Raw genomic sequence first — 27,940 nt, forward strand, 5'->3', positions numbered from 1 at the left:
GAAGGAAAAGAGGAGAAAAAATACCCAGCAACAAACCCCCTAATCCTGGAGAGGAGTGGGAATTGTCCTGGGCCCAGACCATTAGAGGTCATTATGCTGGGGAGGATCAGTATTACAGAGACCCAGGGACCCAAAGCCTGGGTAAGAATGAAGTTGGAACGGATCAGAGAGAAGCTGTCTTCTTTTTCCTCCCCCCCCCCCCCCCCCCCCCACCCCCCCCCCACCGCCAATCAGTGTAGCAAGCACCAAGTAACAAGCAGTTTACTGCTGGAAAAAGAGGATAGCTTAGATGGATCCTCTCTGAGTGGCAGGAGCACAGAAGGCCTAAAGCTGACTTACGACAAAGGGATTCATGACAAAGGAACTTCTAAATAATCTTCTGGAAACTAACCTAGCTTGAGAAAATTTGGTCAACTATATACACTTTTAGTACCTAGCAGTATACTGGCAACATAACAGGTACTCAGTAATACATTCGTTTTGTCAGGTTTTAATTTTTTTAATCCTCCCTTGAGGATATGTTTATTGATTTTTTAGAGAGAGACAAAAGGAGAGAGAGAAGAAGAGGAAACATTGAAATGTGAGAGAGAGAAAACCAATGGTCACTTCTTGTATATGCCCACTGGGAATCCAGCAGGAAACCAAGGTATGTAAACTGACCCACAGACTTCAATTCCAAGCCTATGCTTATTTCATGTCCTTGCCTTGCTAAATCCTAACAACTGAATTTGAGGTGGAGGTACAGGGTGCTGTTGATTATGGCAGAATAGAACAAACATTTGAGGCAGAGACTGTGTAGCAGCTTGATACCCTCCTCTTCATTTAACCCTCAGAACCCTGGGAAGCTTTATTTTTATTCCATAGATGAGAAAAGTAATAATAAATGGTGTACACTAATAAGTGGAGTTGCCAGAATTTAAAATCAGGACTGCTTGATTCCAAAGTGAGTGCTACTTCCACTGCATCTCACTCCATTGTTCCAGGACTACTGTATGTTCACACGTTGACCTGTATGTTCTCCAGGCTTCTTTAGCAATTACAGACTGTACTACACTATTTTGCATTACACTCTTTCGTAATTTCTGTTGTTTCTCCTGTTTAATTCTTGTCTTACACGGAGTAGTTGTAAACTGAATAATCTCTCAGTGACTGTTTATCCGACGCCAAATGTAGGCATCTTTTCTTATTTTATAATAAAGGATAGGAGGAAAATTTAAAAAATGACTAAATACAAGGACTTTTGATTGTTCGTCTTAGCAGTCTACTGCAAAAAAAAAAAAAAAACACCAAAACTCCCTTTCAAATAAATGTAACTTTGAGTGGTCTCCAGGGACTTTTCAGCTACCCCTACAAAATTAGTGCCTAAAAAACGATAAAATTTGGCATTTGTGAATATTGATCACCCTTTCACGCAAGCACATCAAACAGTAGCGGGATGCCTGAAATCGCCAATAACACTAAATCAGGGAAGCCCGCCCCATTGCAAACGCGATCCCGCCCTTTCCCCTCCCAGCCACGGCAGGGTGGAACTTTCGGTGCGAAAGCTTTGACAGATATCCCACTCAGAGTCACGTGAAGCTGGAGCGTACTTACGGCGCATTGCGGAATGACGCAAGGCCGGGTTGCCGGGGCTGTTGGTGAGAGGCCGGCGGCGTCGAAAGGGCGGGGGCGGAGAAAGTCTGCCGGAGAGGAGGGGCGGGCGGAATGGAGGGGCGGGCTGAGAGGGGCGCGCAGGCGGGGAGGGCCTAGCATATTATGGGATGCGGCGGCGGAATGGCGCTGGGCGCGTGATTTTGAACAAACCCGGGTCTGTGTCTCGGAGGCGCCGCCGCTACCGCGGCTGCTGGAGCCCAAGGAGCGCGGCCGCGAGGAGGAGGCGGCGGCGCCGCCGGCTTTGGTGAGTGTCAGACCTGGGGTGGGGCATCTGGGCAGGAAGGGGCGCTGGCCCCAGCTACGAGTGGTGGCGCGGGTCGAGGGCGCCGGACGCCGGACCACCCCCTCCGGGAACCGGGGCTGGTGGGTCGCGGCAAAGAGCGGGAACGTGCAGGCTGGGGGTCGCCGCGCCCCACCTCCGGGCCGCAGTGGGCGGGAGGATCCTCCGGGTGCTCCCCTTCCCGCCTGCACCCGGGAGGGCGTCTGTCACCCGGCAGCCCGCCCTTCCTGGCGGTCTGGAGGAAGGGCTCCCGCGGCTGTTGACACGCAGACTGCGTGCCGGAGAAGTCGGCCGTGTCGGCTCTGGGTTTCTGGGAACCGGTTTTGCTGCTGTGTCATTTTGTACCAGCCCCTCCTTTCCCTCCTGCCCGCCGTCCGTTCTTCCTACGCCCCTTTGTATGGTATCTTCGTGTGTGTCCGTTTTCCTCGCGAAGCCCACCAGCCAAATGTCATAATGTCCCGGAGGTGCACGGGGGAAGGGAGCGGGCCGGGACTTAGCCTGGCCAAGCAACGGTAAACACCAAGTAGGGTGCGGGTGTACGTGGCTGGCGGTGCGAAAATAAAGTTTAAAGATGAAGACGCTGGGGAGACTTGATACTTTCAAGGCTCTAGCAGGCTGCATATAGACACGGCGATTAGGCTGGTGGTAAATAACACTAATTTAAGCCTGAATCTACCGACTTTTATATGGAGTTGTCATTCAAGCAAGGTAAGGAAATGAAATGGCTTTTTCAACTTACACCTCATTCTTCTTAGACTAACTTAAAAAAAAAAACAATCTAGTGGCCCTATTCGAAACCTTGAAATTCAATTTGCTCATTTCAGATTGGTCTTTCAGAGCTCATACTGTAATAGGTATAGAATTCAGACTTTGAATAGGTGATTATCAGATTTTTCTGAAATTAGCAAAGGTAGCAATTTATTTTTTAAAAAATTCTGGTTTCGTCAGAAGCCTTGCAGCTTATGTTTCCTTGTTATTTCCTTGATGATTAAAAATATATATGTTATGTTCTACTTATTTGTTGAACGTCATGATAAAAGGGGCTGGTGGGGGTGGATGGGTAATTCTAGGGTCTTATTCTAAGCAAATTGTTTTATTTTCACTGTACTGAACAGCAGATTTTAAAAAACTTGGTAACAGATCCTAAAAATGTAGCAAAGAATTTTAACTTAAAGTTATATTTTCTATGTTTTAGAAACTGTTCATCCACGAATAGGATCAATACATTTTAAGCGTAGTTGGGCTTTGACGTCTTAAACCAGTGACAAATTGGAAGTTACACTGCTCATGGACAGATATCAGATGAAATCAAATGGAGAGGAAAATAGTTCAGAACTTTGTTTTGACTGCAGTATCTGCATAAAAATCAATGCCTGTAATTTGCAATGTGTCAGAAAGGTCAGGTGTGACTATGGAAATAGCTCGTTCTGTTCAAGTAGTGCTGACAGTGGAGGAAAATGTCAGAGTTGGTGCGTAGCACTGTAGGTCTTGATCTTGTTTTTAGTGCCTGAGATGGGCACAGTGAATACAGTGCATTACATCACTTCAAGTTGCTAATTTGAAAATGGAGTAATTGGGTTCCTTATTATCCATATGCCACCTTCTGTACTGCTTTTGCTCTTCAAAACAAAAATAGGCCGGGCTGAGGACCCGCACATGTCGCGACTTCCTTTGGCGTGGCTGCGGGCCCGCAGGAACACCATTTTTCGCTGTGGGATAGGAGGTCTCGGCTTGGACTGTGTGTGCACTGGTATCCCCCTGTGCATTTGAAGGTTGGCGGGGCCGGCTGGAGGCTTCCCGGGATATGTGGGTGTGCGCCTCTCTGGAGGGGAGGGTCAAGGAGGGGAGGAGGAGGAAGGGGGAGGTTACTGGCGGGCGGCTGCGGCTGCTGGGGCTTGGGCTGTCGGGGAAGCTGCTGAGCTGGTGATGGTGATGACGAGGTGAAAATGGCGGATCTTTCGAAATACAATCCCGGCCCCTGACATACCAGAGGCGGCGGCAGCGGCGGCGTAGCCGCCGCCACCCGGGCTCTCTCCTCAGCCCCCGAGTTCCCTGTAGCTCTCCACTTCGGGCAAACTGGGAAAGGAAGCATCTGGCCAGAGCTACCGTGCACAGGCAAAACAAACACCACCCGGGCTCGGAATTGCCTGGGATCTTCTGGAGCCCCCACCTCGGAGCTGGAGGGAGGAGAAAGCAGCAGCCGCTGGAGGTAGAGAAGGGGGTACCCGAGGGCTTCTCTGTCTGGAGATCCTTTATGTTGGGGGTGGAGGGTAAGAATTGCGTTTTGGATCAAGGAATGACTAGTACGTAGTGCAAAGATCAGTAGCCTCGGAATGACATCAACATTATTCTTTGAGTGTTAAGAGGGCTCGAGTTTGCTCTGTACCTAAGGCTGCTGCTGAGGCCTAGAGGAACCGCTAGCACGTATCATGATTTCTTGATTTAATATTCAAAATATCCACCTCTGGTGGTTATTGGTATGATGTTCAGCAGTTTATGGGGTTGTATGTTTCTTTAGGGAAGCAGAACATTGGCATTTTATTTTGCATTTAATTAAGCTCTTAATTTAGATCATAGTCTATTAACTTGTTGGGGTGTTGGATGCTCACATTTTGAGCATATAGACCAGTTTTGTAACAATTAAAAATGTTGTCTTTGTTTTTTATGGCTCTGTCGTCCACAGAGTGATCCCCTTTGCCCCTGACATTAACAAATAACAATTGAGACACTGTCACGCATATTTTATATTTATATTTTTCTCTGCCCCCTCCCCCATCCATTTCATCAATTCAGAGAGTAAACTTATGAAGGATTTTGCAGTAGATTTTATAATCCAAATGAATTACACCTCTGGGAGCTCTATTTTGGTTCACAAGTTTTGCCTCTCATTGTTAAGGAAGTTGTGATGGCCTGATGCATGTATCTGATATGAGTCATTAAGTTAGTAAAGATGAATTGTGAATTTTTATATTAAAAATACTGGACCCCATTGTTTAAAGGGCGGGAGAAATTGGATTGACCTTTATGACGCTATAATTTAATTTTGTTAGGTTACCTAAAGATTCATTGTGTTTCAGATTGGGCTGCAGATCCCTAAGGAGTCTGGCTCCTTGCCACACACAATAATGTTATAGAAAAGTTAACAGGTGAATCAAATATTTATTATTTAATTTCAAGCCCTGTTTTTTCCCAGATTTTGTAGTTAAGGATTGGGTACAGTGCTGTTGAGTATATAAGAGGGAACGGAGAGATGAATATTAAGAAGTATCTACTGGTAATTTCATATTAGCAGTAAATATCATAAACATCATACATGTATTTTATTCAGAGGGGAAGTATTTATGTGTGTGTGAGAGAGAGAATTTTGGACATTTGGGTTTGTTCATTAGAAGACTAAAGGACCCCCCCCCCCCAAATTTTAGGGAACTGAGACGTACTCAAAAGTTTTGTTAACAACTGTATTTATTAAAGTTTTCTCTTTAAAAATATTTTATTAATTTTTAGAGAGAGGGCAAGAGAGGATGAGAGGAAGAGAAACATCAGTATGTGTTTGCCTCTCAAGTGCCTTGGGTTGCAACCCAGGCACGTGCCCTGACTGGGATTGAACCGCAACCCTTTGGTTCACAGACCCATGCTAATCCACTGAGCCACACCAGCTAGGGCTAGTCATGAATTTTTAAAAATCATTTGTCTGATGTCCTTGTATCTAGTAGGAATTTGCTGCTGCTTTTTTTTTTTTTTTTAGAGAGAGATTTTATGTTGCAATTAGTTGGTCTATGCCAACCCAGCTGCTAAATTAGTAAGACTAAGAATTTAAAAAATGATCGAGGAGGGGGATTAAGATGGTTTTTTTCCATTGGCTTCCTTTTCCTTTGAATCATAGATGGCTGTTGTCTTTTTTGTGATTCTTCGTGCTAGTGTTAGATTGTTGTGGTTAGTACAGTTGTCTATTAATAATTAGAAGTTGTGTTAGAAATGAAGGAAGACTATGTCCAGTGGCTTTTGGGTAGGAGAGGAGCATTGCACATTTCCATTACTTCTTTCAAGTATTACTATTGATATCTGTTATCTAGTGTGTTTACATACACCCTAGGGATAGGGGATACCTCAATATCATTGCCTCGTGAACTTTTAGTTTAGGAATTGTTGGGGGTAAGTTGGAAGGATGAGGTTCAGTAGGGCCTTAATGCAGAAGGCCTTGAGAGTTACAGAAAAATTTTAAATAGGACAATGACAGCCTCAGAGATGCACTTGAGGAAGATGAATCCTATAGCTTTTATGTAGGATGTGTTATAGGTTAGAGGAGATGGAAGCAAAATATTGGGTTGGACAAAAGTCTGTTATACTTTTTTTTCCATATGATGGCTCCAGTAGCACTTAGTTGTCTTTACTTCATTCAAAACCATTTGTTAGATTGTATTGTGACATCTGTCACATCCGCTTGCATTTTAAAAACTTACCAAAATGGGTGAATTTTTGTGCAGCCATTGTAATATTGAAGGTGGAAGATGATAAGCAACATTTTTGGCATATTATGCTTTATTTCAAGAAAGGTAAATAGGCAACTGAAATACAAAAGAAGATTTGTGCAGTATATAAAAAAGGTGTGTGACTGATTGAACATGTCAGAAGTGGTTTTGCGAAGTTTCCTGATACTATTGACATTTTGGCCAAGTAATTCTTTACTGTGAGGTTGTCTTATCCATTGAAATATGTTTAGCAGCAACCCTGGCCCCTACCCACTAGAAGCCAATAGCGGCAGGTAGCTGACATACTCAAAATATCCAAATCAATAAAGGTATTGGTGAAAATGAAAAATATATCATTTATCTTACAGAAAAAACCTAACGGACTTTTAGGCTGAAAGCTTTGGAAATTTGGAAATTGTTGGTTGCAGTGGAAGGAGACATTGTGATATATGACTAGCTCTATAGATGGACATCAAAGATGACAAGACCTTAAACCCTAGTGAATTTTAAAATCATTTGTCTGATGTCCTTGTATCTAGTAGGGATTTGATTCTTTTTTTTTTTTTTTTTTTTTTTAATCTTAGAGAGTTTATATTGTGACCAACCCAGCTGGCCCATGCCAACCCAGCTGCTAAGTTAGTAGTAAGGCTAAGAATTTTAAAACTGCTTAAGGACAGAGAGTAAAATGGTTTTTTTCTATTGGATTTCTTTTCCTTTGAATCACAGAAGGCTGTTGTCTTTTCGTGATTCTTTCTGTCAGTCTTAGATTGTTTGTGGTTAGTAAAGTTGTCTATTAATAATCAGAAGTGTGTTGGAAATGCAGGAAGTTATAGAATGTTTGAATGCTATAAAAAAGAAATCAGAAGAAACTAATTTAAATAGAGGAAAAGGACTCTTTATTTGAGTTATAGTGTACCACATAACTGTCTTCACAGTTTACCTCGCAAATAAATGAGGCTTAGAAATTACTGCTTAGTGTTACATGTTAACTACTAGGAGAGCCAAGAAGCAGAAATGGATTTTGGGGCATGGGGGGGGTGTTTTTTTTGTGGGGGGGTGGATATTCTGATTTGAATCTCCATGGTTTTTTCTTCTATGTTAGTCTTAGGCATGAATCCAGTCCCACTTTATTATTTTTTAAAATATTTCATTTATTTTATTTTTTAGAGAGGGAAGGGAGGGAGACAGACAGGACAGACAGACACATCAATGTGCGGTTGCTGGGGGCCATGGCCTGCAACCCAGGCATGTGCCCTGGCTGGGAATCGAACCTACGACACTGGTTTGCCAGCCCGTGCTCAATCCACTGAGCTATGCCAGCCAAGGCTTCCAGTCTACTTTAAAGGGGGAAAATATATGTGGATCCCCGGCGTTGGACAAAATAATTTTATTAAAATACTTAATTTTAGCCTTGGCTGGTGCAGCTCAGTGGATTGAGTGCCGGCCTGCAAACTGAAAGGTCTCTGGTTTGATTTCCAGTCACGGTACATGTCTGGGTTGCAGGCCAGGTCCCCAACTGGGGACCTGTGAGAGGCAACCAATGGATCTGTCTCTTGCACATCCATGTTTCTCTCCATCTTTTTCTCCCTCCCTTCCCTCTCTCTATAAAAATAAATAAAAATAAAATCTTTGAAAACAATTATAAATCACAGGAGAAATGAAAAACGGTAAGAAGAACCAGCAGACCAAATAGCAGCGGAATCCACACTCTAAGAGTTGCAACTAATCTGAAGGGATTTAAACAAAACAAAATAATTTTGAAGAAACTTAATTTTAGATATACATAGGTATAAAATCCTTATGCTTATTACTTGTATGCAAGTAACAAAGTAAATTTGTAAATGAAATATAAGCAAAACTATTAAACCAGTAAAACAAATTAAATTTAGGGTGGTGAGATGGTGTTTTGCTGAAATGAAATCTTTCTTGCACAGTGAATATACTATTGTCTACCTTAGCACGGTGTGGGGTTTTCTATACACTGTGTATCCTATAATAATTTCTAAACCACTTTTCTCTATTTGAATTTGCACAGGTTAGGTGGTTTGGCTTTCACGTGCATAAATGTATGATTTACCTTGTAAGACTCTTCTGTGCCTTTTCTTTAGTAGCTCATCCTAATTCTAGTGTACCATTGATTGTCGATATGAGGTGTTACCCAAATGATTCAGAATATACTTTAAATATATATTATCAAAATGAAAATATAAACTTTTAAAATCTTTGTCAGGACTCATGGCTTAGAGTCTACTGCTCTCAGTTAAGTTTGAGAAATGTTGTTCCGTATCTAGTTTTTGAGTTGTCGATGTTTGATTTTAGAAATCAAAGCTAAAATCCGAATGCTATAGTGAACCAGTTAGTGTTGAAAGTATAGTTCTTAAACACTTAGACATTTCTGTTAAACACCTGCAAATTACTCATTTGTAATAAGTGATAGGTCATCATTTCATATTATTATGTGCAGAATGAAGATTGTCCTCCACCTGTAACTAAGAAAAGAACAGTGTTTCAACACTGGTGATAGTCTATGAGAAACTCTTAAAAATATATAAAAATATAGAGCATTGGTCATTTCTGTCTTAATGTTATTTTTTAAATTCTCACCCAAGGACATGTTTATTGATCTTAGAGAAAGGGGAAGGGAGGGAGAGAGACACACACAAACATTGATGTGAGAGACAAACATCTGCTGCCTCTTAACACACACCCTGACTGGGGACCAAACCAGAAAACTAGGTATGTGCCCCGACCGGGTATTGAACTGGCAGCCTTTTGGTTTATGGATGATGCTCCAACCCACTGAACCATACCAGCCAGGGCTATCTTATGTTATTTTTCATTTTATATTTAATTCATTTGTTTTCATTGTTACTATTCTAAATCAGACCCTTCATTTGTCTTCTTTGTCTTGAACGAATAACTGTAATTACCTCCTAATTGGTCTCCCTGCCTCCAGCCCAATAAAATACTGAGATAAAGCTAACCCTCCAAAAGTACAACTGTGGTCATGCCATTCCTCTATTAATTTCTAAGCTCTGTGAAGGCAGGGTCTTTGGTTAATTTCCCATAATGCCCTCCACAAAATTGGGAAGCAGCTAGTATTTGTTAATTAGATGACTGATAAAAACCATAAGCTTGTTAAAAGTTGAGAGAACCTTGTAGGTTTTCACATGGAATGTGATTGGAGAAGATACTGGTTAAAAACTTAAATCTAAGTATTTAAAAACATTTGAAAGGGAGTTTATTATGACAGTATGTTTGTTATTTTAAATGTTGTAGAGACTCAGAGCATTATAAAAACCTATCCTGCTCAAATACACAGACCAAAGTTACGTATCTTTCAGAGCCCGTTGTAAATAGTGCTTGAGTTTTAGATGAAACCCATTTTCCACGATTAATTTATGCATCCTTCAGATTTGTACAGAGAGGTTATCATTTGCCAGCTCTGTTCTAGACATTGGGGAAAGGAAGTACAGTGGTGATGAACACCAACAACTCCCTGTCCGCTTGGAGCCTGCATTCTATAAAGTGGGGGGGGGGGAGAATCAGACTAGAAGCAAAGGTATATTCTGATTGTTATAGATGCTGTGATGAAAATACTGGGTAATGCGATAGAATGCCTAGGGCAGTGGAGATGAGAGTGGGAGTGCTATTTTAGGTAGATCTTAAAAATGTAATACATTTAGACAACTTTAGAAATCATTAGACCTTCTGAAATGAGTAAATATTTTAAGTCTCATTTGGCTTATATTACTCAACTATTTTCAACTGTGAGGGGGCGACCTCAATGTACTGACTTTCAGAATCGTACTTTTCCTTTAGAACTTTGTTTTATAAGCAAAAACATTGAGGCATGGGGAATGCATTGTATATTCTGTATTCTCTTCCTGCCGTTCCTTCATAAACAATCTTTTGTATAGCCAGGGTGAGCTAAAGCTCCTCAATCCTGTTGGTTTGAGATAATACTCTTTTTTTCTTGGAGGGGTCCACACAGCAATGATGAGGTTGCATGTGCTATTACATATCTTCCATTCCTAAGGGATAAAATTAGAGTGATGATTCATGTAACTAGATGGCCATACCCTTTCTGGCCATGCCCACAAGCTCCTTTTGAGAATTTCTTTTAGCATGGTCTGCTCTGCCTGTGACCATGATTGAAACAGATATGAATGTCTAATCATAAAGCAACAATTGTAGTCTGCTTAGGGGCTCATGAGGTGTCCTGACTGCAGAACTTTGCACAGCCCCATACTACAGAGACTGGCTAAACCAATCAGACCTTTTCTTGTTAGAAGTTTGAACTTTATTCCTAGTTCAAAGGAAGACTCAGTCCTGTAACTCCTAGTCTCTTTTAATAAGACAAAAAAAATGTTCTTCCTAACGATAGAGCTTCAAAATACACAAAGTAAAAATGCGCAAAAGAAAAGAAATAGATAAATCCATAATTACATTGGGGATTTTAACAGGCTTTCACAGTAATTGATAAAAGAGGAAAAAATAAGTATATAGCAGATCTGAACAACACTATCAACCAACTTGACCTAATTGACATTTATAGAACACTACCCTCTGTAACTACAGAACACACGTTCTTTTCAAATGCACATGCAGTGTTCAAGATAGACCATATACTGAGCCATAAAACAGGTCTCTAATTTCAAATGATGGGAATGTTATAGAGTGTTATGTTCTCTCATAATAATATGAGTAAGTTAGAAATCAATGTGATAGAAAATCACCAAGTATTTGGAAATTAAATAGCACACTTTTTAATTTTCCAGTGTCAAAGATGAAATCATAAGGAATATTAGAACACATTTGAAATTAATGATATGAAAAACATATTAAAATAGAAAGCAGCTAAAGCAGCATTGGAGAAAATTCTTAATGTTAAGTGCTTATTTTAGAAAAGAAGAAAGTGTTGACAAACTTTTTCTATAAAGGGCCAGATAGAAAATATTTTAGGCTTTGCAGGCCATGCTAAAAAACTGATTTAAATATATATATATACACACTCCCAAGTACTTAAAAATGTAAAAACCATTCTTTGTTGGAGAGTAATATATAAGCAGACCATGGGCCTGATTTGGTCTGTCGGCTGTAGTTTGCTGAACCCTGATTTATTCTTCCATTTTAAGCTTCAAAGAACAAATTAAACCTAAACTAAGTAGAAGGAAGAAGATAAATATAACAGTGAATTAAATAAAAAAAATGGACAATTAAGACTATCAATGAAGCCAAAATACTTCTTTGAAAAGATCAGTAAATTGCTAAATCTCCAGCCAGACTGATCAGGAAAAAAATGAGAAGACAGAAATTACCAAAATGAGGAATAGAGGGTTGAAATTTTGACAGACATTAAAATAAAAGAATATTATGTATAACTTTATGCTAATTAATTCAACAATTTAGAGGAAATAGACAAATTCCTTGAAGTACACAAACTTGCAAATATCAAAAGTCATTCCCTGAAGAAAGAGATAACCTGAATAACCCTACATTTATTGAAGAAATTGAATATACAGTTAAAACCCTTCCCACAAGAAAATATTACATCTAGATAGCATTACTGGTGAAGTTTAACATGTATTTCAGGAAGAAACAGTAACAATTCTATGCAGACTTTTGAAAATTGAAGAGGAAGGAACATACCCTTACTCATTTTATTTGGGTAGCATTATCCTGAGACAGCCACTACAAGAAAAAATCCTACAGACCAATATCCCTCATGAGTGTAGGCAAAAATGCTTAAGAAAATATTAGCAAGTAGAAGTTGGCAATAATATGTCAGTTGGGATGCAAATCCTGTTCCTGTGCAACATCTACATGGGCCTCTCCAGATCTGCTCAATAGGACTTGTGGGCAGTGAGGGAACTGATACACACATGATGCTCATGTTCCTTGCTGTGCTGTGTGAGTCTTGTGTCTCTGACCTAGGACTACTGTGTGGCCTGCCAGTGTCCATGAAACAGTAACAGGCTGCTTTGTTAGCTTGCTTGGAGGATCAAAAATCTGACTCCTCCCAGTTTTTGTCAGCTCTGGGGAGTGCTGACAGAGACGTACATGGCTTTCTGAAAGAAGGATGAGGCCTGTGTTGGCTGGATTAAGGTATAGGAAAAGACTCTCTCGAGCGATTGTTCTTACCCAAGTGGTGGGCAAGAAGGGTGAACCAGAGCAGGGAGAGTAAGAGTCCTCCAGTGTTTTATCTCTTAATGAACCTTTTGGGGTGAGCTGACAGGTAGGCAGGATGGTGCTTTGTGGCTGTTGTACACTCAACTCCATGGCCTCACATGAAAGACAGTATGACTGCAGCAGCTGAATAACAGAGTCTCCAAAGGTGAGAAAATAATGTCAGAAATGAGGATCGAAAGCTTTAGGTGGATTGAAAACATTAAAAGCTTGTTTAGTTGAGCTGCAAGTGTGAGTGCTTGAAACTTAAAAGTATATTCACAATTAGGCCACTATCTCCCTTATGGCCTGACCTTTCCCTCTTCCTACATGTTGACATAAGGTGCTTTAAAGTAGAAAGATGAATGGGGTTGGGCTGAAGTCTCCCAGTCCTTAAGGAGGAAATCAGAGGTCAAACTAACATGTCTAAATATACTGGGGAAAATTCAGGGAGAAGTGGGAGTTAACCTTGTATGGCTCTGTTGGATACTGGCACTCAAGTCATTGGCATACTTTATTCTGTGGAGTTGATTACATGGAGTGTTCAGATGCAACTGATAGGGCTTGGGCAAGGTTTGCAGTAGGGAAGGAAAGGCAAAGTGACACTTTCCAGGGGGTGGGGTTTGTTGTGTGCTGCTGTAGCTTCTATTGCTAAGATGTAATTGGTATTGATTTTACATGTCTGTACTAAGTGCCAGAGTGTATTCTCTTGGTCAGGAAGAGCCACATGTAGAAAAGTTGCTAGTACTTTGGGGTCCCAAAACCTTAGTGATCCCTTTGAGTTACAAATTATTGTGACTGATGATTTTGCAGTGTGTATGTATAACTCATCCAACTCAGTAAGACAGAAAAACAAAATTAAAAAGTATTTTAAGAATGCCAAAGATTTTAAAAGAAATCACTCACTTTTCAAAAGAAAGTATGCAAATAGACAATACCCATATGAAAAGATGCTCAACATCATTAGTCAATGGGAATTGCAAATTAAAACCACAATGAAATATTACTTCATATCCACTGGAATGGCTAAAATTAAAAAGACTGATAATACCAATTGTTGGTGAGGATGTGAAAGAGTTGAAACTGTTGTACATTTCCCATGGCTGTATAGAATGGTATAGCCAAGTTGGGAAATTGTTTGGCAGTTGCATGTAAAGTTAAAAATACTTACCTTTATGATCTACAAGTTTGCTTCTAGGTATTTTTCAAAAGAAAGGAAATTATGCATTCATAAAAAACTGGAACTTGAGTGTTCATAATAATAGAACTTGAATGTTTATAGCAGTATTATTCCTAAGAGTCCCAAACTGGAAAACAAATGAAATATCCATCAGTAAGTGAATGGATGACCAAATCATGGTAGATTCTTACAATGAAATATTACTCAATAATAAAAAGGAACAGAACTACTACTACTACTACTACTACGAAGTGCAAGAATAAAGAGAAATCTCAACATGCTGAGGGGAAAAGCTCATGCCATATGATCCCTTTATGTCAGGAGTACACAACATGATTCCATTTATGTGAAACTTTAGAATGGGCAAAAGGCAAAACTCATCTGTACTGATAGTACAGGTGGGGTGGGATTGACTGTAAAGGAGTAGACTTATTTTTTTTGTCCACTTAAAAATAGCAGTGGTAGAACTTAAGGCAATACAATTTTGTGATTAAAATTATGAAATGGTAATGAAACATATCCTGAGTTTTGAATCCTGGTTCTTCCATTTATTAGCTGTGTGACCTTGGTCAAATTATTTAACCTAAATTTCTTCATCTGAAAGATGGGGGTGATAATGATACCATCTCAGAGTTGTTGTGAGGGTAAATTAAATTGCCATCACTGATAGATAGTAAGGGCTTAATAATGATCAATTTTGTCAGTATTAGTAATTGTCAATGCTAATCACCATAATTTGCAACTCTTCTCTGTTACTCTTAATTTTGGAACAGATATTGCATTTTTATATTTTAAAAAAGGAAGAAGAATTGTTGGTTAGGTTCCTATGGATTTTTGATATTCTACAGACATTTGATACTCTAACTTACTGCTAGTCAGTCATAAACATAATGTACTTTCTTTAATAAGTAAAGATAATGATACTGACTCTTTTATTGGAAGTTTTGCAGGACCTTTGGCTAAAAACATCACAGTTCTGGTTTGTTCATAATCTGCACTACTATTACTACTTTTAAAGATTTTGTTTATTTTTAGAGAAGGGGTAAGGGGGGAAGGAAGGAAGGAAGGGAAAGGGAAAGGAAGGGAAGGGGAAGGGAAGGAGAAGGGAGGGAGGAAGGAAGGGAGGGCCATTATGAGAGAGAAATATCAGTTGGTTGCCTCTTGCATGCACCCTGACCGACTGAACCCACAACCCAGGCATGTGCCCTGACTAGGAATCAAACCGGCGACCTTTCACCTTGCGGAATGACACCCAACCAAGCCACATTGGTCAGGGATTTGCTTTATAATTATTACCATTTTTTATGGGGACCTGCTGTGTACCTCTCAAGTGGTGCCCTTTTGATATATTAAATGGCTGAGAGGAATTTGAGAATCTTTTTTCCAAACAAAGGTTTCTTTGGTATGACTCTAATTGATCATACTTGGACCAGATAAGTCTTTTGATGTTCAGTTGCTGAGATAGATTAATCTAGAAACTCTTTTAACATTAATTTGAGTATTTAATGGATTTAAAACATATATACTTATTTTTATTTTATTGATTTTAGAGAGGGAGGGAGGAGAGAGAGAAACATTGATTTGTTGTTCTATTTATGCATTAATTGTCTGATTCTTGTATGTGACCTGACTGGGGCACCCACAACCTTGGTGTATCTGGACAATGCTTTAACCAACTGAGTTACCTGGCTAGGGAATTTAATGGATTTTTATGAATGCTATTATGCCATCATTTTAAGTCCTAGCTCCCTGGAGATTTGAAGATATTTTTCCAATATGTTTATATTTTATTTTATTTAAATTATATTTTATTGATTATTCTATTAGAGTTATCCCAATTTTTCCCTCTTCCACTCTCCACCCAGAATCCCTCACTCCCTCAGGCAATCCCCACACCATTATTCATGTCCGTGGATCATGCGTATAAGTTCTTTGGCTGCTCCCTTTCCTATACTCTACTTTCCATTCCCATGGCTATTCTGGAATTACTAATTTGTACTTCTTAATCCCCTCATCCCTTCACCCATTCCCCGACATCTCCCTCCCATCTGCCAACCATCAAAACACTTTTTGTATCCATGATTGTGTCTCTGTTCTTCTTGTTTGCTTTGTTTGGTGTTTAGATTCAATTGTTGATAGATGTGTATTTTTTTGGTGCCATTTTATTGTTCATAGTTTTGATCTTCTTTTTCTTAAATGAGTCCCATTGACATTTCATATAATAATGGTTTGGTGATGATGAACTCCTTTAGTTTTTTCTTGTCTGGGAAGCTCTTTATCTGCCCTGTGATTCTAAATTATATCTTTGCTGGGTATAACAGTCTTGGCTGTAGGTCCTTGCTTTTGATGACTTTGAATATTTCTTGCCAATCTCTTCTAGCCTGCAAAGTTCCTTTGAGAAATCTTATAGTCTGATAATCTTATTGCAACTCCCCTGTAGATAACTAACTTCTTTTCTCTTGCTGCTTTTAAAATTCTCTTTTTATCTTTAACCTTTGGCATTTTAATTATGATATGTCTTGAAGAGGGCCTCTTTGCATCCATCTTCTTTGGGGCTCTTTGTGCTTCCTGAACTTGCATGTCTATTTCCCTCACCAAATTAGGGAGGTTTTCTTTCATTATTTTTTCAAATAGATTTCCAATTTTTTGTTCTTTCTCTTCTCCTCTAGCGTACCTATGATGCAAATCTTGGACCTCTTGAGGTTGTCTCAGAGGCTTCTTACACTATCCTCATTTTTTCTTTTATTCTTTTTTTCTTCTTGTTCGGATTGGTTGTTTTTTGCTTTCTCACGTTCCAAATCAATGATTTGATTCTCGGCTCCATTCACTCTTCTGTTGTTTCCCCGTAAATTGTTCTTTATTTCAATTACTATATCCTTCATTTCTGACTGGACCTGTTGTATGTTGTTGAGGTCCTCACTAAGTTCCTTGAGCATCCTTATAACTACTGTTTTGAACTCTGTATCTCATAGATCGCTTCTCTCCATTTTGTTTAGTTCTTTTTTTGGTTTTTGATCTGTTCTTTAATTAGGGTCATGTTTCTTTGTCTCTTCATTTTGGCAGAGTCCCTGTATTAGGTAGAGCTGCTATGACCCCATGTCTTGGTAGTGTAGCCTAATGTAGTAGATCTATAGGGTCCAGTGGCACAGCCTCCCCTATCACCCAAGCCAGGTACTTGAGGTGAACCCTTTGTGTGGGCTCAGTACACCCTCCTCTTGTCATTGAGCCTTGATTGCTGTTGCCAGGTCAGTGAGAGTGATTTACCCAGGCCAGTCAGCTGCAAGGATTGGGTGTGACCACTGACCACCAACCTTTGTCCTCCATGGAGGATCACCTGTGCAGGGGCAGGGTGAGGGTGCTCTGAAGTGGTGTGTAGCAGTCCACTGAGGATGGAAGCTCTAGGGTGTCCCAAGTGGTGTAGGCCAAGGTCAGTCCCCACCTGTGTTTTGCCCAAGGCCACCCTGCATGAGTTACAAAACCATCTGCAGATGGATGCTACTTGTGCTGGGCTTGGAAGTTCCCAGGTAAAGCCAAGATGTGAACCTACGCTGGCTGCTGCCAGTGCTGGATCTGGCATCACTTAGCAAGTGGTTACAGGGGCTGTGGGCTCATAGGGCCAGCTGTTGCTTGTTTGAGAGAGTTTAGGAAGTTATGACGCATGCAGAAAGACCAGCAATTCTTATGGAAAAAGCCACTATGAACTGCTGTAAGTTGGGTGGGATAGAATCTCAGATATGACACCCACCTGCCCACTCTTGTGGCTCCTTTGGGGGAGGGTTCAGAAAAGGGACAATGGCCTCTGCCTGCCTTTGTGTCTGGCAGAAAGCTGTCCCCCAGCTCTTGCCTTGATGCCAGACACTTCAGTTCCTCCCTGTATGCCGCTGATGCCTTTCAAGCTGCTCCCCTGTTGCTGGAGCTCAGAAGAAGTGAGTCTGAGTAGGTCCATGTGTGGGTTCTTTAAAAGGAACTGCTTGAAGCTCCAGAAGTTTCTTTAACCACCTCAACCCCTGCTGGTTTTTGTGGGGACTTACCTTCCTGGCATGGGAACCCTGGGCCAGGGAGCCTGGTGTGGGGCTGGGACTCCTCTCTCCCCAGATGGCCCTCCCAAATTTTTATCCACCGCAGGTGGTTGTTGGACCAGCCCATTCTGTGCTTGTACCCCTCCTGCCAGTCTCAGTGGTTGTGGTTTCTTTAATTTAGTAGTTGTCAGACTTCCATTCAACTCAATATCTGACAGTTCTGAGTGATAGTTGTTGTATAATTTAGTTATAATTTAGATGTAGTGTGTGAGGAGGTGCGCTGTGTTTTCCTATGCTGCCATTTGGCTGGAAGTGTACCCTGGTTATATTTTAAAAATCTTTATTTCTTTGTGTGCATATCATTACTTCCCAGGTGTGTCAGTTTGGGGCGGGGGAGCTGGGAAGAAAGAAGATGATTAGACATGTAAAGATTTAAGTTTTATGAGTGGGCATTGGGAAGGAGTTTCCTGTAATTAAGTGACTTAGTGTTGCCTGAATGCAGTGTACTTTTGGAATGAGACATGGTGAATGAGGCCGTTTGGTTCTGGTATTGTATCTCCTATGACTTATAGTTCAGATTCTTCAAAGTTGAAGATATGTTAAAATGATTTAACCCACATCTGCATCAGGAGTATTCTTCATTCAATTATAGATCAATTAAAAATGTCATTTTTTTATTTTGTCATTTGCATTTTCCTTGAATTTTTTTCTTTCTCTTAAATTTGTTCTTGAAATCTAGTAATTTTTTTATTTTTCAACTTTTATTGCAGTGCCTGGTCAACTTCTAGCAGGAGAACGATCATGGAGGTGGTGCCAGCTGAGGTGAATAGTTTGCTTCCAGAGGAAATAATGGACACTGGTATAACTTTAGTGGATGATGATAGTATTGAGGCTGTTATTGTTTCATCCCCAATTCCCATGGAGACAGAACTGGAAGAAATTGTCAACATAAATTCTACTGGTGACTCTACAGCCACGCCCATTTCCACGGAACCAATCACAGTGTACAGTAACCACACTAACCAAGTTGCAGTGAATACAATTATTAAAGCAGATTCTAATACCACAGTGAAACCAGCTTTTCCAAGTGGCCTTCAAAAACTTGGTGCTCAGACTCCTGTGACTATATCTGCCAATCAGATTATTTTAAACAAAGTATCACAGACATCTGATCTTAAACTTGGCAATCAGACCCTTAAACCAGATGGACAGAAGTTAATTTTAACAACTTTGGGCAAGTCTGGTTCACCAATTGTTTTAGCACTACCCCATAGCCAACTACCCCAGGCTCAGAAAGTTACAACTCAGGCCCAGTCAGGAGATGCTAAGTTACCACCGCAGCAAATTAAAGTAGTTACCATTGGAGGGAGGCCAGAGGTGAAACCTGTCATTGGTGTCTCAGCACTGACCCCAGGAAATCAACTGATTAATACAACAACTCAGCCCTCTGTGTTACAGACCCAACAGTTAAAAACAGTACAGGTAAAAAAAAAAGGGGGCTTATAAATTAAAATGCATGTTAAAAATTAAATTGATTGGTAGTTGTGTTTGTAGGGTGATTAAATGCTTAGTTGTTACTGATTACTTTTGAATGTTGCATTTAGGAATTGTGTGGAGTTTTTGGGTTTCTTTTGTTTTTTCATTTTTGTAAAATTTGATATATCTAATCCTTCGAATATTTTTGCTAGAGAACTTTGAGCAAATGTAATTTTGGTTAAATTTCAGATGAGTGTATTTAAAGCTTCTTACTCCTTTTTAAATGCATTTTATTCTTAATAATAGTTTGATTACAAGGATGTTCTGCTGGTATAAAGATGCCAGAATTTCTGATGGGCTGTCAAAAAATCATTCAGACATTTTTTCAGTTAACAGATGGCCAAAGTCTAGGAAAACTTGCTGCTCTGAGAAACCCTTGGAGCCAGAAATAGTACATACTTGCCAGTTTGTGCTTTTCTTTAGCATTTACTGTCCATTGCCATCACTCATGTTTGCCTTTTGGAAGAGTCAGTGCAGTGTGATGGAAGGTAACATATAGGCTTTAGAGTTAGACAAACTAGATTTGAGTTGTCTCTGCTACCCTACCACTTGTGGAACTTTGTATAGGTTACTTATCATCTTTGAGTTTTTGACTTTAGCTAGAATGGCTATTTGATCACGATGACATACATAGCAACAGAAAGTACTTAATGTAGTTTTCAAAACTTTGAGGATCCTCCAAAATGGTACCAATTGTTAGTATGAATAGGACCTTAACACAGAAGGTTAACAGAACATTTATTAGATGGTTTCACATTTTTCATGCTCAGATAGGCCTTTTTTAGTCACCACTACTCTTAGAAATACAGTGATTTAGTTAAGACCAGGGAATACAAATACATTCTTTGTTTGAAAGAGTCACCTTTTAGGAAAAAAGGAGAAGGCATGAGTTAGAGAACTAAATCAGTTGTATAAGGAAATAGGAAGGTTTGGGGAACCATCCACTCTCAGCTGATAATAGAAATAATGTTTGACAAAATATTAGAAACTTATCTTTCATGGGCTTTTATTTAAGAACTTTGTAAGATTTCTTAAACCTTGTAATTTGCCCATTTCCCTTTTGCCACTGTTAAACATTGTGTTCTTTTTTTTTTTGTTCATTATCATCTCTTATCTCTGACTTCCTTTTACTTTATTTTTAAAAAGTATTTACTTATTTATTTTTAGGGAGCACAGAAGGGAGGGTAGAAAGAGAGGGAGCGAAACATGGGTGTGTAAGACAAATGTCAATAGGTTGTCCTCTGCTCCCCAACTGGAGACCTGGCCTGCAACCCAGGCATGTGCCCTGACCAGGAATCAAACTAGTGACCTTTTGGTTTGTGGGATGATGCCCAACCCACTGAGCCACACCATTCAGGGCCTTTTTACTTCTTTTGATGAGGGGTCTTCAGTGAGATATCCTATCATCATCAAGCATCCTGTCCTTAAGCTTGTTTGTTAAATCAGTCTTGAAATTTGTTTTTTATTGGTTTACCAGAGTACATCCAGCTTTGGGGATGTAGATTATAACCATGTCACAAGAAACTGATAATGTAAATCAGAATGTCATATTTTTCATTTATAAGAGCAATGTATACATACTGCTTTAATGACCAATTTATTTGTTTCCACTAGTGTTGTACTCTGATCACCTAACTACTGACCAAAAAAAAAAAGACAAACTTAATTCTTATAGCCTCTTTTACTGTGTCACTTTTATAAACCCTGATTCTATTTATTAGAAAGAACTTTGGTTTAAAAAAAACCAATAACCAAAACAAAAGAAACTCCATTTAGGATATTGTTCTACTTGTCTAGTTACTGTTAGGCAACCCTAATCTTTCTAACTCAGAAGTAACCTACAAAGCTTGGAAGCACAGAAAAAACAAATAGCTACACATCTATATGTTTCCTTTTTAGGCACCAGAATATTTGGTTTATTATTACACGGTGTATATGATTCTCTGGTTTTTTTCCTAGACAGTCTTCAGCGTTGTCTTAAGTTTAATGAGTATTGAAACTGTTAGGGTATGGACAGCAGGTAAGGGTGGAAGAAGGAGACCCATCTTGAAAAATGAAGGAAAGAGGTGACAGTTGAGGCCAGAGGCAGTAACAAAGAGGTATAGTTATACTTAATTACAGATATATAAACACCTTCCCATGTTTCTTCTGTATAGTATTTAAGAGTGATAACTAGCTATCTGGAGCAGCATGACTCCTAACTAGTTCTTGTATCTATACAATGCAGTGCCAAAAATTATCTGCTTGTATTATTTGATCAAATATTTAGCTATTTTATTTGTAAATTACCTTTTTGATTTTTTGTCTTAATCTGCTGATTGGATAAATTTGTTATAAAATCCTTTATGCTTTGTTTTAGTTAATAAAGTAATTTTGTTCTAGGGTAGTTGGGAATTCATAATGCAAAAATCATGGTTCCTTAATAGAACCAGAAATCATTATTTTTGAGCAAATCTCCATTAAAGAAACATAATAAGAGGGCAGGTTGAGATTGTTCATTTGACAGATTACTGTGATTTTGGTTGTACTGTTTACATTATTTTTTCTGATTGTAAGTATTCATATAGTCATATGATTGTGAAAATCAGTTAAAAATGGGCAAATACTTTAAACTCCTAATCTTTACTTTGTAGCTAAGATCGTTTATTTTGAGAAATGGATTTTAAGAATATCAGTACTTTGACCTCTTGAGATTATTAATACTACTAATACTAAGTCAATAGATGACATAATCTGACGTACTTTAGAGTTTTAGGCCTGTAAAAACAGTTGAGGAATATGTCCTCTTTATGTCTCCCCAATTTCATCAGTTTCTTTAAAGTACAATTATGAATTTATTTGGATGTATTAGAGTTTTGCAAGTTGAGTATTTTTTAATATAGTAATGGATTCTCTTGTTATCTAAAAAGTGATTTATATTTCATTGACATTTTGTTTTGTCAGTAATATATTCTGAGTGTAAGAAAGTAATATATGCTAAGTGTAACAAAATGTGTTATTTAGTTTAATTTATAAGTTGAGCACAAAGCTGATATTTATCTAGGTCTATGATCTGTTACAGGTTCTGGTGTATTTCTGTCATTCAAGTTAGTCATATTTATTCATTTTGAGTCATTATTTCCGATAATAAATAGTACTTTCAGGGCCTCATTGTCTGCCCAAAGATAAAATTAATATTTAATGTCCTTTATACTCTAAAAGTCCCTGATATTTTTTTTTCATCTTCACCCAAGGATGGTTTCCATTATTTTTAGAGATGGGCAGGGAGCCAGAGAGAGAGATAGAGGAACAATGTGAGGGACGTTGATTGGTTCCCTCATGTATGCGCCCAGACCAGGATCATATGTGCTCCAACCGGGGCTCAAACCTGCAACCTGTGTGTATGTCCTGACCAGGAATTGAACCCACAACCTTTTGGTCTACAGGACAACACTCCAACCAACTGAGCTACACTGGCCAGGGCAAAAAAGTCTGATTTTTATTATACCTAAATTTCTGCTTTAAACTTTTAGAGGAAGCTCTGTCTTTGCATGCACTGATAATTTCATTATCAAAACGTTGCTAATTCTCTCCTTTTTGACTGGTAGAGAATTTTAGTTTAAGTCAACAGTGCGCCAGTATATAACCTAAGATCAGAGATGTGTAAAATACTCTCCCTTCAAGGAATTTATAGTCTGGTAAACAGCATTTTAGTAAATAATATTTGAGAGGTTTTTGCCTTTGGAATAATTTTTGTTTTGCCAAAGTTGTCTCTGCATCCTAGGGCATTTAACTTGTTCATTTCTTTGTTTACCTACCCGTGATGTATAGATCTAAAGCTAAACATCTCATCATGAGCCCATCTTTCATATGTATTTATATTTTGCTTCCAGGGGTCTATCTAATTATATTTACAGGTGGTTTCATCATTTGCACTATTTTTCTTGCCTTACTCTATTCTATGTATTTATTATCGAATAATTTTTTATTTTGAAAAAGACTATTGCTGTGCCATAGTGTTTTATTATTACTATTAAATGTTTATTAAATAAACTTTATTATTAACATTACTTTGGTTTTCATCATATGTTTACATACCAGAGACTAAAATAAGGATTTACAATGAAATGCAAAGGTATTACTATATATTGGCCTAAGGATGTTATTTTATTAATATTTAGATGAATGGCTACATTTTTAATGTTTTTAACATTAATACTTATCTATATTTTGTTAAATGAGCTGATTTCATATGTACTTCTGTATATCAATCTTTTGTCTGATTTTGACTAATAGGTATTTTATACAAACAAATGGTCTTCATAGTTATTTATATATTTCAGATTGCTAAGAAGCCTCGAACACCAACCTCTGGTCCTGTAATCACGAAGCTGATCTTTGCAAAACCAATTAATAGTAAAGCAGTTACAGGACAGACAACTCAAGTATCACCACCAGTCATTGCAGGTTATATTTCTTTATAGTTTATTAAGCTATATATTTACCTTATAGTTTAAGCTATATATTTAGGTTTAAGAAAAGGCTATTCCTACCTCTTTGAACCAAACTCAGTAAGAAATGTTACACTTATTAGATGTGTGCTTCAAGCAAAATGCCTTGTCTCAAAATCAGTCCATTACTGTAGTTTCCTTAGTTTTGGGTAGAATTTTACCATGAAAGTAGTACAAAGTCTTAAACTCAAATAATAGTAGCTAATGTAGTGTTTACTAGGTGCTTCTCACTATTCTTAGCTCTTTACATATAGTGACTTCTATAATCCTCTGGCAATTCTGTGAGGTAGGCACTAATACCAGCCCCTTTTTGCCAGTCTGGAAATGGAGGTACTCACCTAATAAATGGCCAAGCTGGAATTTGAACACAGGCAGTGTGTCTTTAAAGCACATGTGCTAAGTCTAATAGTTTTAAATTACACATGGGAATATAGTATTTCATAGTTTCTCTTTGAATTCTTGGTTTCAGTATTTTAATATGCTCATTTTGTTATCTAAATTTAGGGTTTTTAAAAATTTTTTTAATTGATTTTAGGGAGAATAAGGAAGAGAGAGAGAGAGAAGCATCAGTTTGTTGTTCCACTCACTTATGCATTCATTGTTTGATTCATGTATGTGCCCTGACTGGGATCAAACAGACCCACAACCCTAGTATATCAGGACAGTGCTCCAAACAACTGACCTATCTGGCCAGGGCTATATGCAGTTTTCTGTGACTAGCAAATTGTCACAATGATGTAATTACTAAAGTGATAACAGAATTTTAGCTGTTTTTGCTATCAAATTCCTTAGTGTGACCCAGTTCTCTAAGATTTATCATCACCCAATAACTGCAAGACCTCAGGAATCTTAATTTTAGTATTTCATTCTTTTTATTCTAGATTATCAGCCTTTGTACTCCCAATCTGGCAATTCTTTGACTTTGAAATCTCAGATCTATTAACCCTCTCATTTTCTCATTGATAATTACCCTCTTCCTGTCCTCACATTCTTCCTTACTAAACATGGAGTCCATAGCCCATCATTATTCCTGACTTGTAAACACCATTGATTATCTTTTTTGTATTCCTATAATAGCTTGGTTCAGTCCATCTCTCTTCTTATGCCTTGGCTGGCAAGCAGCTCAATATTTCTAGAGAAAAATCATGTAGCTGCGGTGACTGGTCTTTAATTCATAGTTAAATTGACATTACTCTTTCTACCAATTTAGAGCTCATTTTTTCCATTGTGCTGTAAGGAAGCACTTCTGGGTGATATACTTTAACTAGAGAATTTCATACACTAATTACCCATTGCTATGTGTATTTTTTAAAAAGTTTTATTTACTGATTTTAAAGAAAGAGGAAGGAGGGTAGAGAGAGAGTAAGGGAAACATCAGTTTGTTGTTCCGCTTATTGATGGATTCATTGGTTGATTCTTTATGTGTTCTGACTGAGGATTGGACCTGCATCTTTGGTGTATTGGGATGATGCTCTAATCACTGAGGTACCCGACCAGGGCTCCAGTGTGTATTCTTGATGAGTGTGCTTCAAATGTTAACTAACTATGGGTGGGGGAGGCGGTATATATTAAAACCACCTATTACCGTTTTTGTTCAGTTTATAGACTGCATAACAATAGACAACTCTGAAGTCAATGGCATGATTTGCCATTTTTATGAGGTTTGGAATTGTATGTGTAGGGAGGCTTCTCATTTTAGCAAATCAAAGAAGGCATGAAAAGATTGTGATTTGAGGACTTTGTTGGGTAAATGAATGTTCTCATTCTCTTCAATCCTCAGTAGAGATTTTGTGATGGCTGTAGGAAACTGGTGTCTTGAGAACTTTGTGGGAGACAGGTATAGCCCCAGAGGAAAGATTGGGAAAGGGTTGGGATTTGGAGGTAGTTTCAGAAGCGGGCTTCAGTTGGCTGAAAGTGAGCAAGGTTTGGATGTGTTGAGGAAAAACGGGCTGTCAGTCGCCTGGGAGGTTTTGAGTAGGTAGAAAGAGTTAACCAAGAGGAATGTCTCAATGCAATGTTCTTTACTGGTTTTGAGTTTGAGACAGAGTCCCTTAAATTTTTTTAATTATGTGGGGAAATTGTATGCTAAACAGTTGTGGTGTTTGCTGAAGTGTGTGAATGCATTTTTGGTTGATGTCCAGATTTCATCTCTTACAATTGACTATAATAAATATCATTGCTGGGTCTTTGGGTCATTTATAATGTGTTGCACACTAATCATAGTTTCACTTTTTTTTTTTTACAATTTTATTTATTTGTTTTTAGAGAGTGGGAAAAACAGCAATGTGTGGTTGCACTTGTGTGCCCCCCTACTGGGGACCTGGCCTGCAACCCAGACATGTGCCCTGACTGGGAATTGATCCTTTGGTTTGCAAGCCAGCACTCAATCCACTGAGCCACACCAGCCAGGGCTGGTTCACCTTTTAATTACAGATTTATTAACCCTACCAAAATGCATAAACTTCTATAAAATTTCACTAGAATTGTTGGCACTAAGTTCAGTTTGAGGGATAATTTTTACTGTTAACTAGTGTTTTATAGCCTTTTAAATTCATGTGAACCAAATTTTAAACCACCAAAGTTGCTATCCTGTCGAATTCTCTTATCACAGGAGGTTCCATCATCTTTATATTGCAGCTAATAATCTTTCAAAGTACATTTAGATTATTTCTTAATGACATTTGGGCTTTTCAGATAGATTTTTTTGTGTGTGTGTTTTTGCTTCTCAGTCAAGATAAATTTGTATATAAATGATTTTTCTAAAATGGAAATCTGATCTTGTCATAACCTTGCTTAAAATTTTCTCAGCTGTACTCATTCCTGGGCTTCAGGTCATTAGGATTAAGTTCAAAAGCTAGCGCTTCCTTAGCACTAAAGACATTTATTATCTGTATGTACCTTCTTCATTTCACCTCCCATCAGCTCCAGACCTACTGATTTAACTTATTTTAAGAGATTAACAAATGCACCATGTTCTCTAAGAACTTAGGATTTTGGCACTGTTTATTTTCCCTGAAATGCCTTTGTTTGCTAACTCCTCCATTTTATATTTGAATTACCTCTGTCTGTCTTGAAAGGTTTTTACCCCTAGGTTTAGTCAGGCTCCCTTCTTCTGACCATCTCCTATATATTTTCATAAAACTTAATTATACCAGCCAAATACTTAACTTTAATTAGAATTCATTAAATTTCACACTGGCTTTTAAATTTTCTTTTACTCACACTGTATTGCAATACTGTCTCTCTTGTCTGTCCACTAAACTCATTGTTTTTCTCAATGGTAATTTTTTTGTTTTGTTTCCCATCTACTTTTTAAAAATTATTTTTTTTAATTGTGATAAAATATGCACAGGGTCTGGCACAAATAATACCCATTTTTATTACAAAATATTTATTACAAAATCATAAGAATGTAATTCTGTAACATAACAGTATCACACTGAAACACACCATATGACATTATAGATGAAATGCTCAAATTACAACTATAAATTATTACGCCCATGTTATTGCCTTACCAACCACACTCAAGTAGGCGTTACTTCTGCTGAACCCTATATAGCATAAAGCTGACCATTCTAATAATTTTTAAGTGGATAGTCCAGTGGCATTAAATACATTCATATTGTTGTGTAACCATCACCACTCTCCATCTCCAGAGCTTTTCTTCATCTTGCAAAATTGAATCTCTATACCCATTAAATAATAACTCCTCATTTTTCCCTCCTCTAGCCTCAAGGGAAGTTTTCTGTCTCTGTCACTTGAACTTTGTCCTTTTATGACTAGCCGATTTCCTCATAGTCCATCTATGTGATAGCGCGTGTGTATGTAGCATATTGATGGCAGTTGTTTGATCTTTATCTTTCTAACACATGGCACAGTTTCTGCACATAGATATGGTTCAGTGAATGTCTTATTGAGTGAAGGTGTATTTCATGGAAGCAGTGTAGTAGATGGAAGGAGCAGGAGCTGTTGGGAGACTTGTTTGTTAGTCATGGCTCTTCCTTTGATCTTCTCTTAGATCTTGGGTAAATACGCTATCTCTTCATTTTACTTATTTTTGTAAGATACTAATACCGACCACTGCACAAGACTTTTGAGATGGTTAAGTGAGACACAGAGGTCCTTGTTATTAGAACTTCCAA

At 38.5% G+C, this 27,940-nt stretch overlaps 1 protein-coding gene across 6 annotated transcripts in view; it reads left to right on the plus strand.

The window, feature by feature from the left end:
* The first annotated feature begins 1,632 nt into the window (after positions 1 to 1,632).
* LIN54 (lin-54 DREAM MuvB core complex component) overlaps positions 1,633 to 27,940 on the plus strand; it is a 72,488-nt gene continuing 46,180 nt past the window's right edge. Inside the window, exons 1-3 of one of the 6 annotated variants that reach the window (XM_028505561.1) lie at positions 1,633 to 1,897; positions 18,540 to 19,251; positions 23,628 to 23,751. In XM_028505561.1, coding sequence (XP_028361362.1) covers positions 1,761 to 1,897; positions 18,540 to 19,251; positions 23,628 to 23,751 — 973 coding nt within the window. In that variant the 5' untranslated portion in view covers positions 1,633 to 1,760. Of the gene's footprint in view, positions 1,898 to 2,092; positions 2,642 to 3,824; positions 4,143 to 18,539; positions 19,252 to 23,627; positions 23,752 to 27,940 lie in introns of those variants that run through there. The other 5 variants (XM_036027219.1, XM_028505562.2, XM_028505563.2 and 2 more) reach the window with 5 other exon arrangements.

Source organism: Phyllostomus discolor, chromosome 1 (genome assembly GCF_004126475.2).
Source record: "Phyllostomus discolor isolate MPI-MPIP mPhyDis1 chromosome 1, mPhyDis1.pri.v3, whole genome shotgun sequence".
In the NCBI taxonomy this organism is placed as follows: Eukaryota; Metazoa; Chordata; class Mammalia; order Chiroptera; family Phyllostomidae; genus Phyllostomus; species Phyllostomus discolor.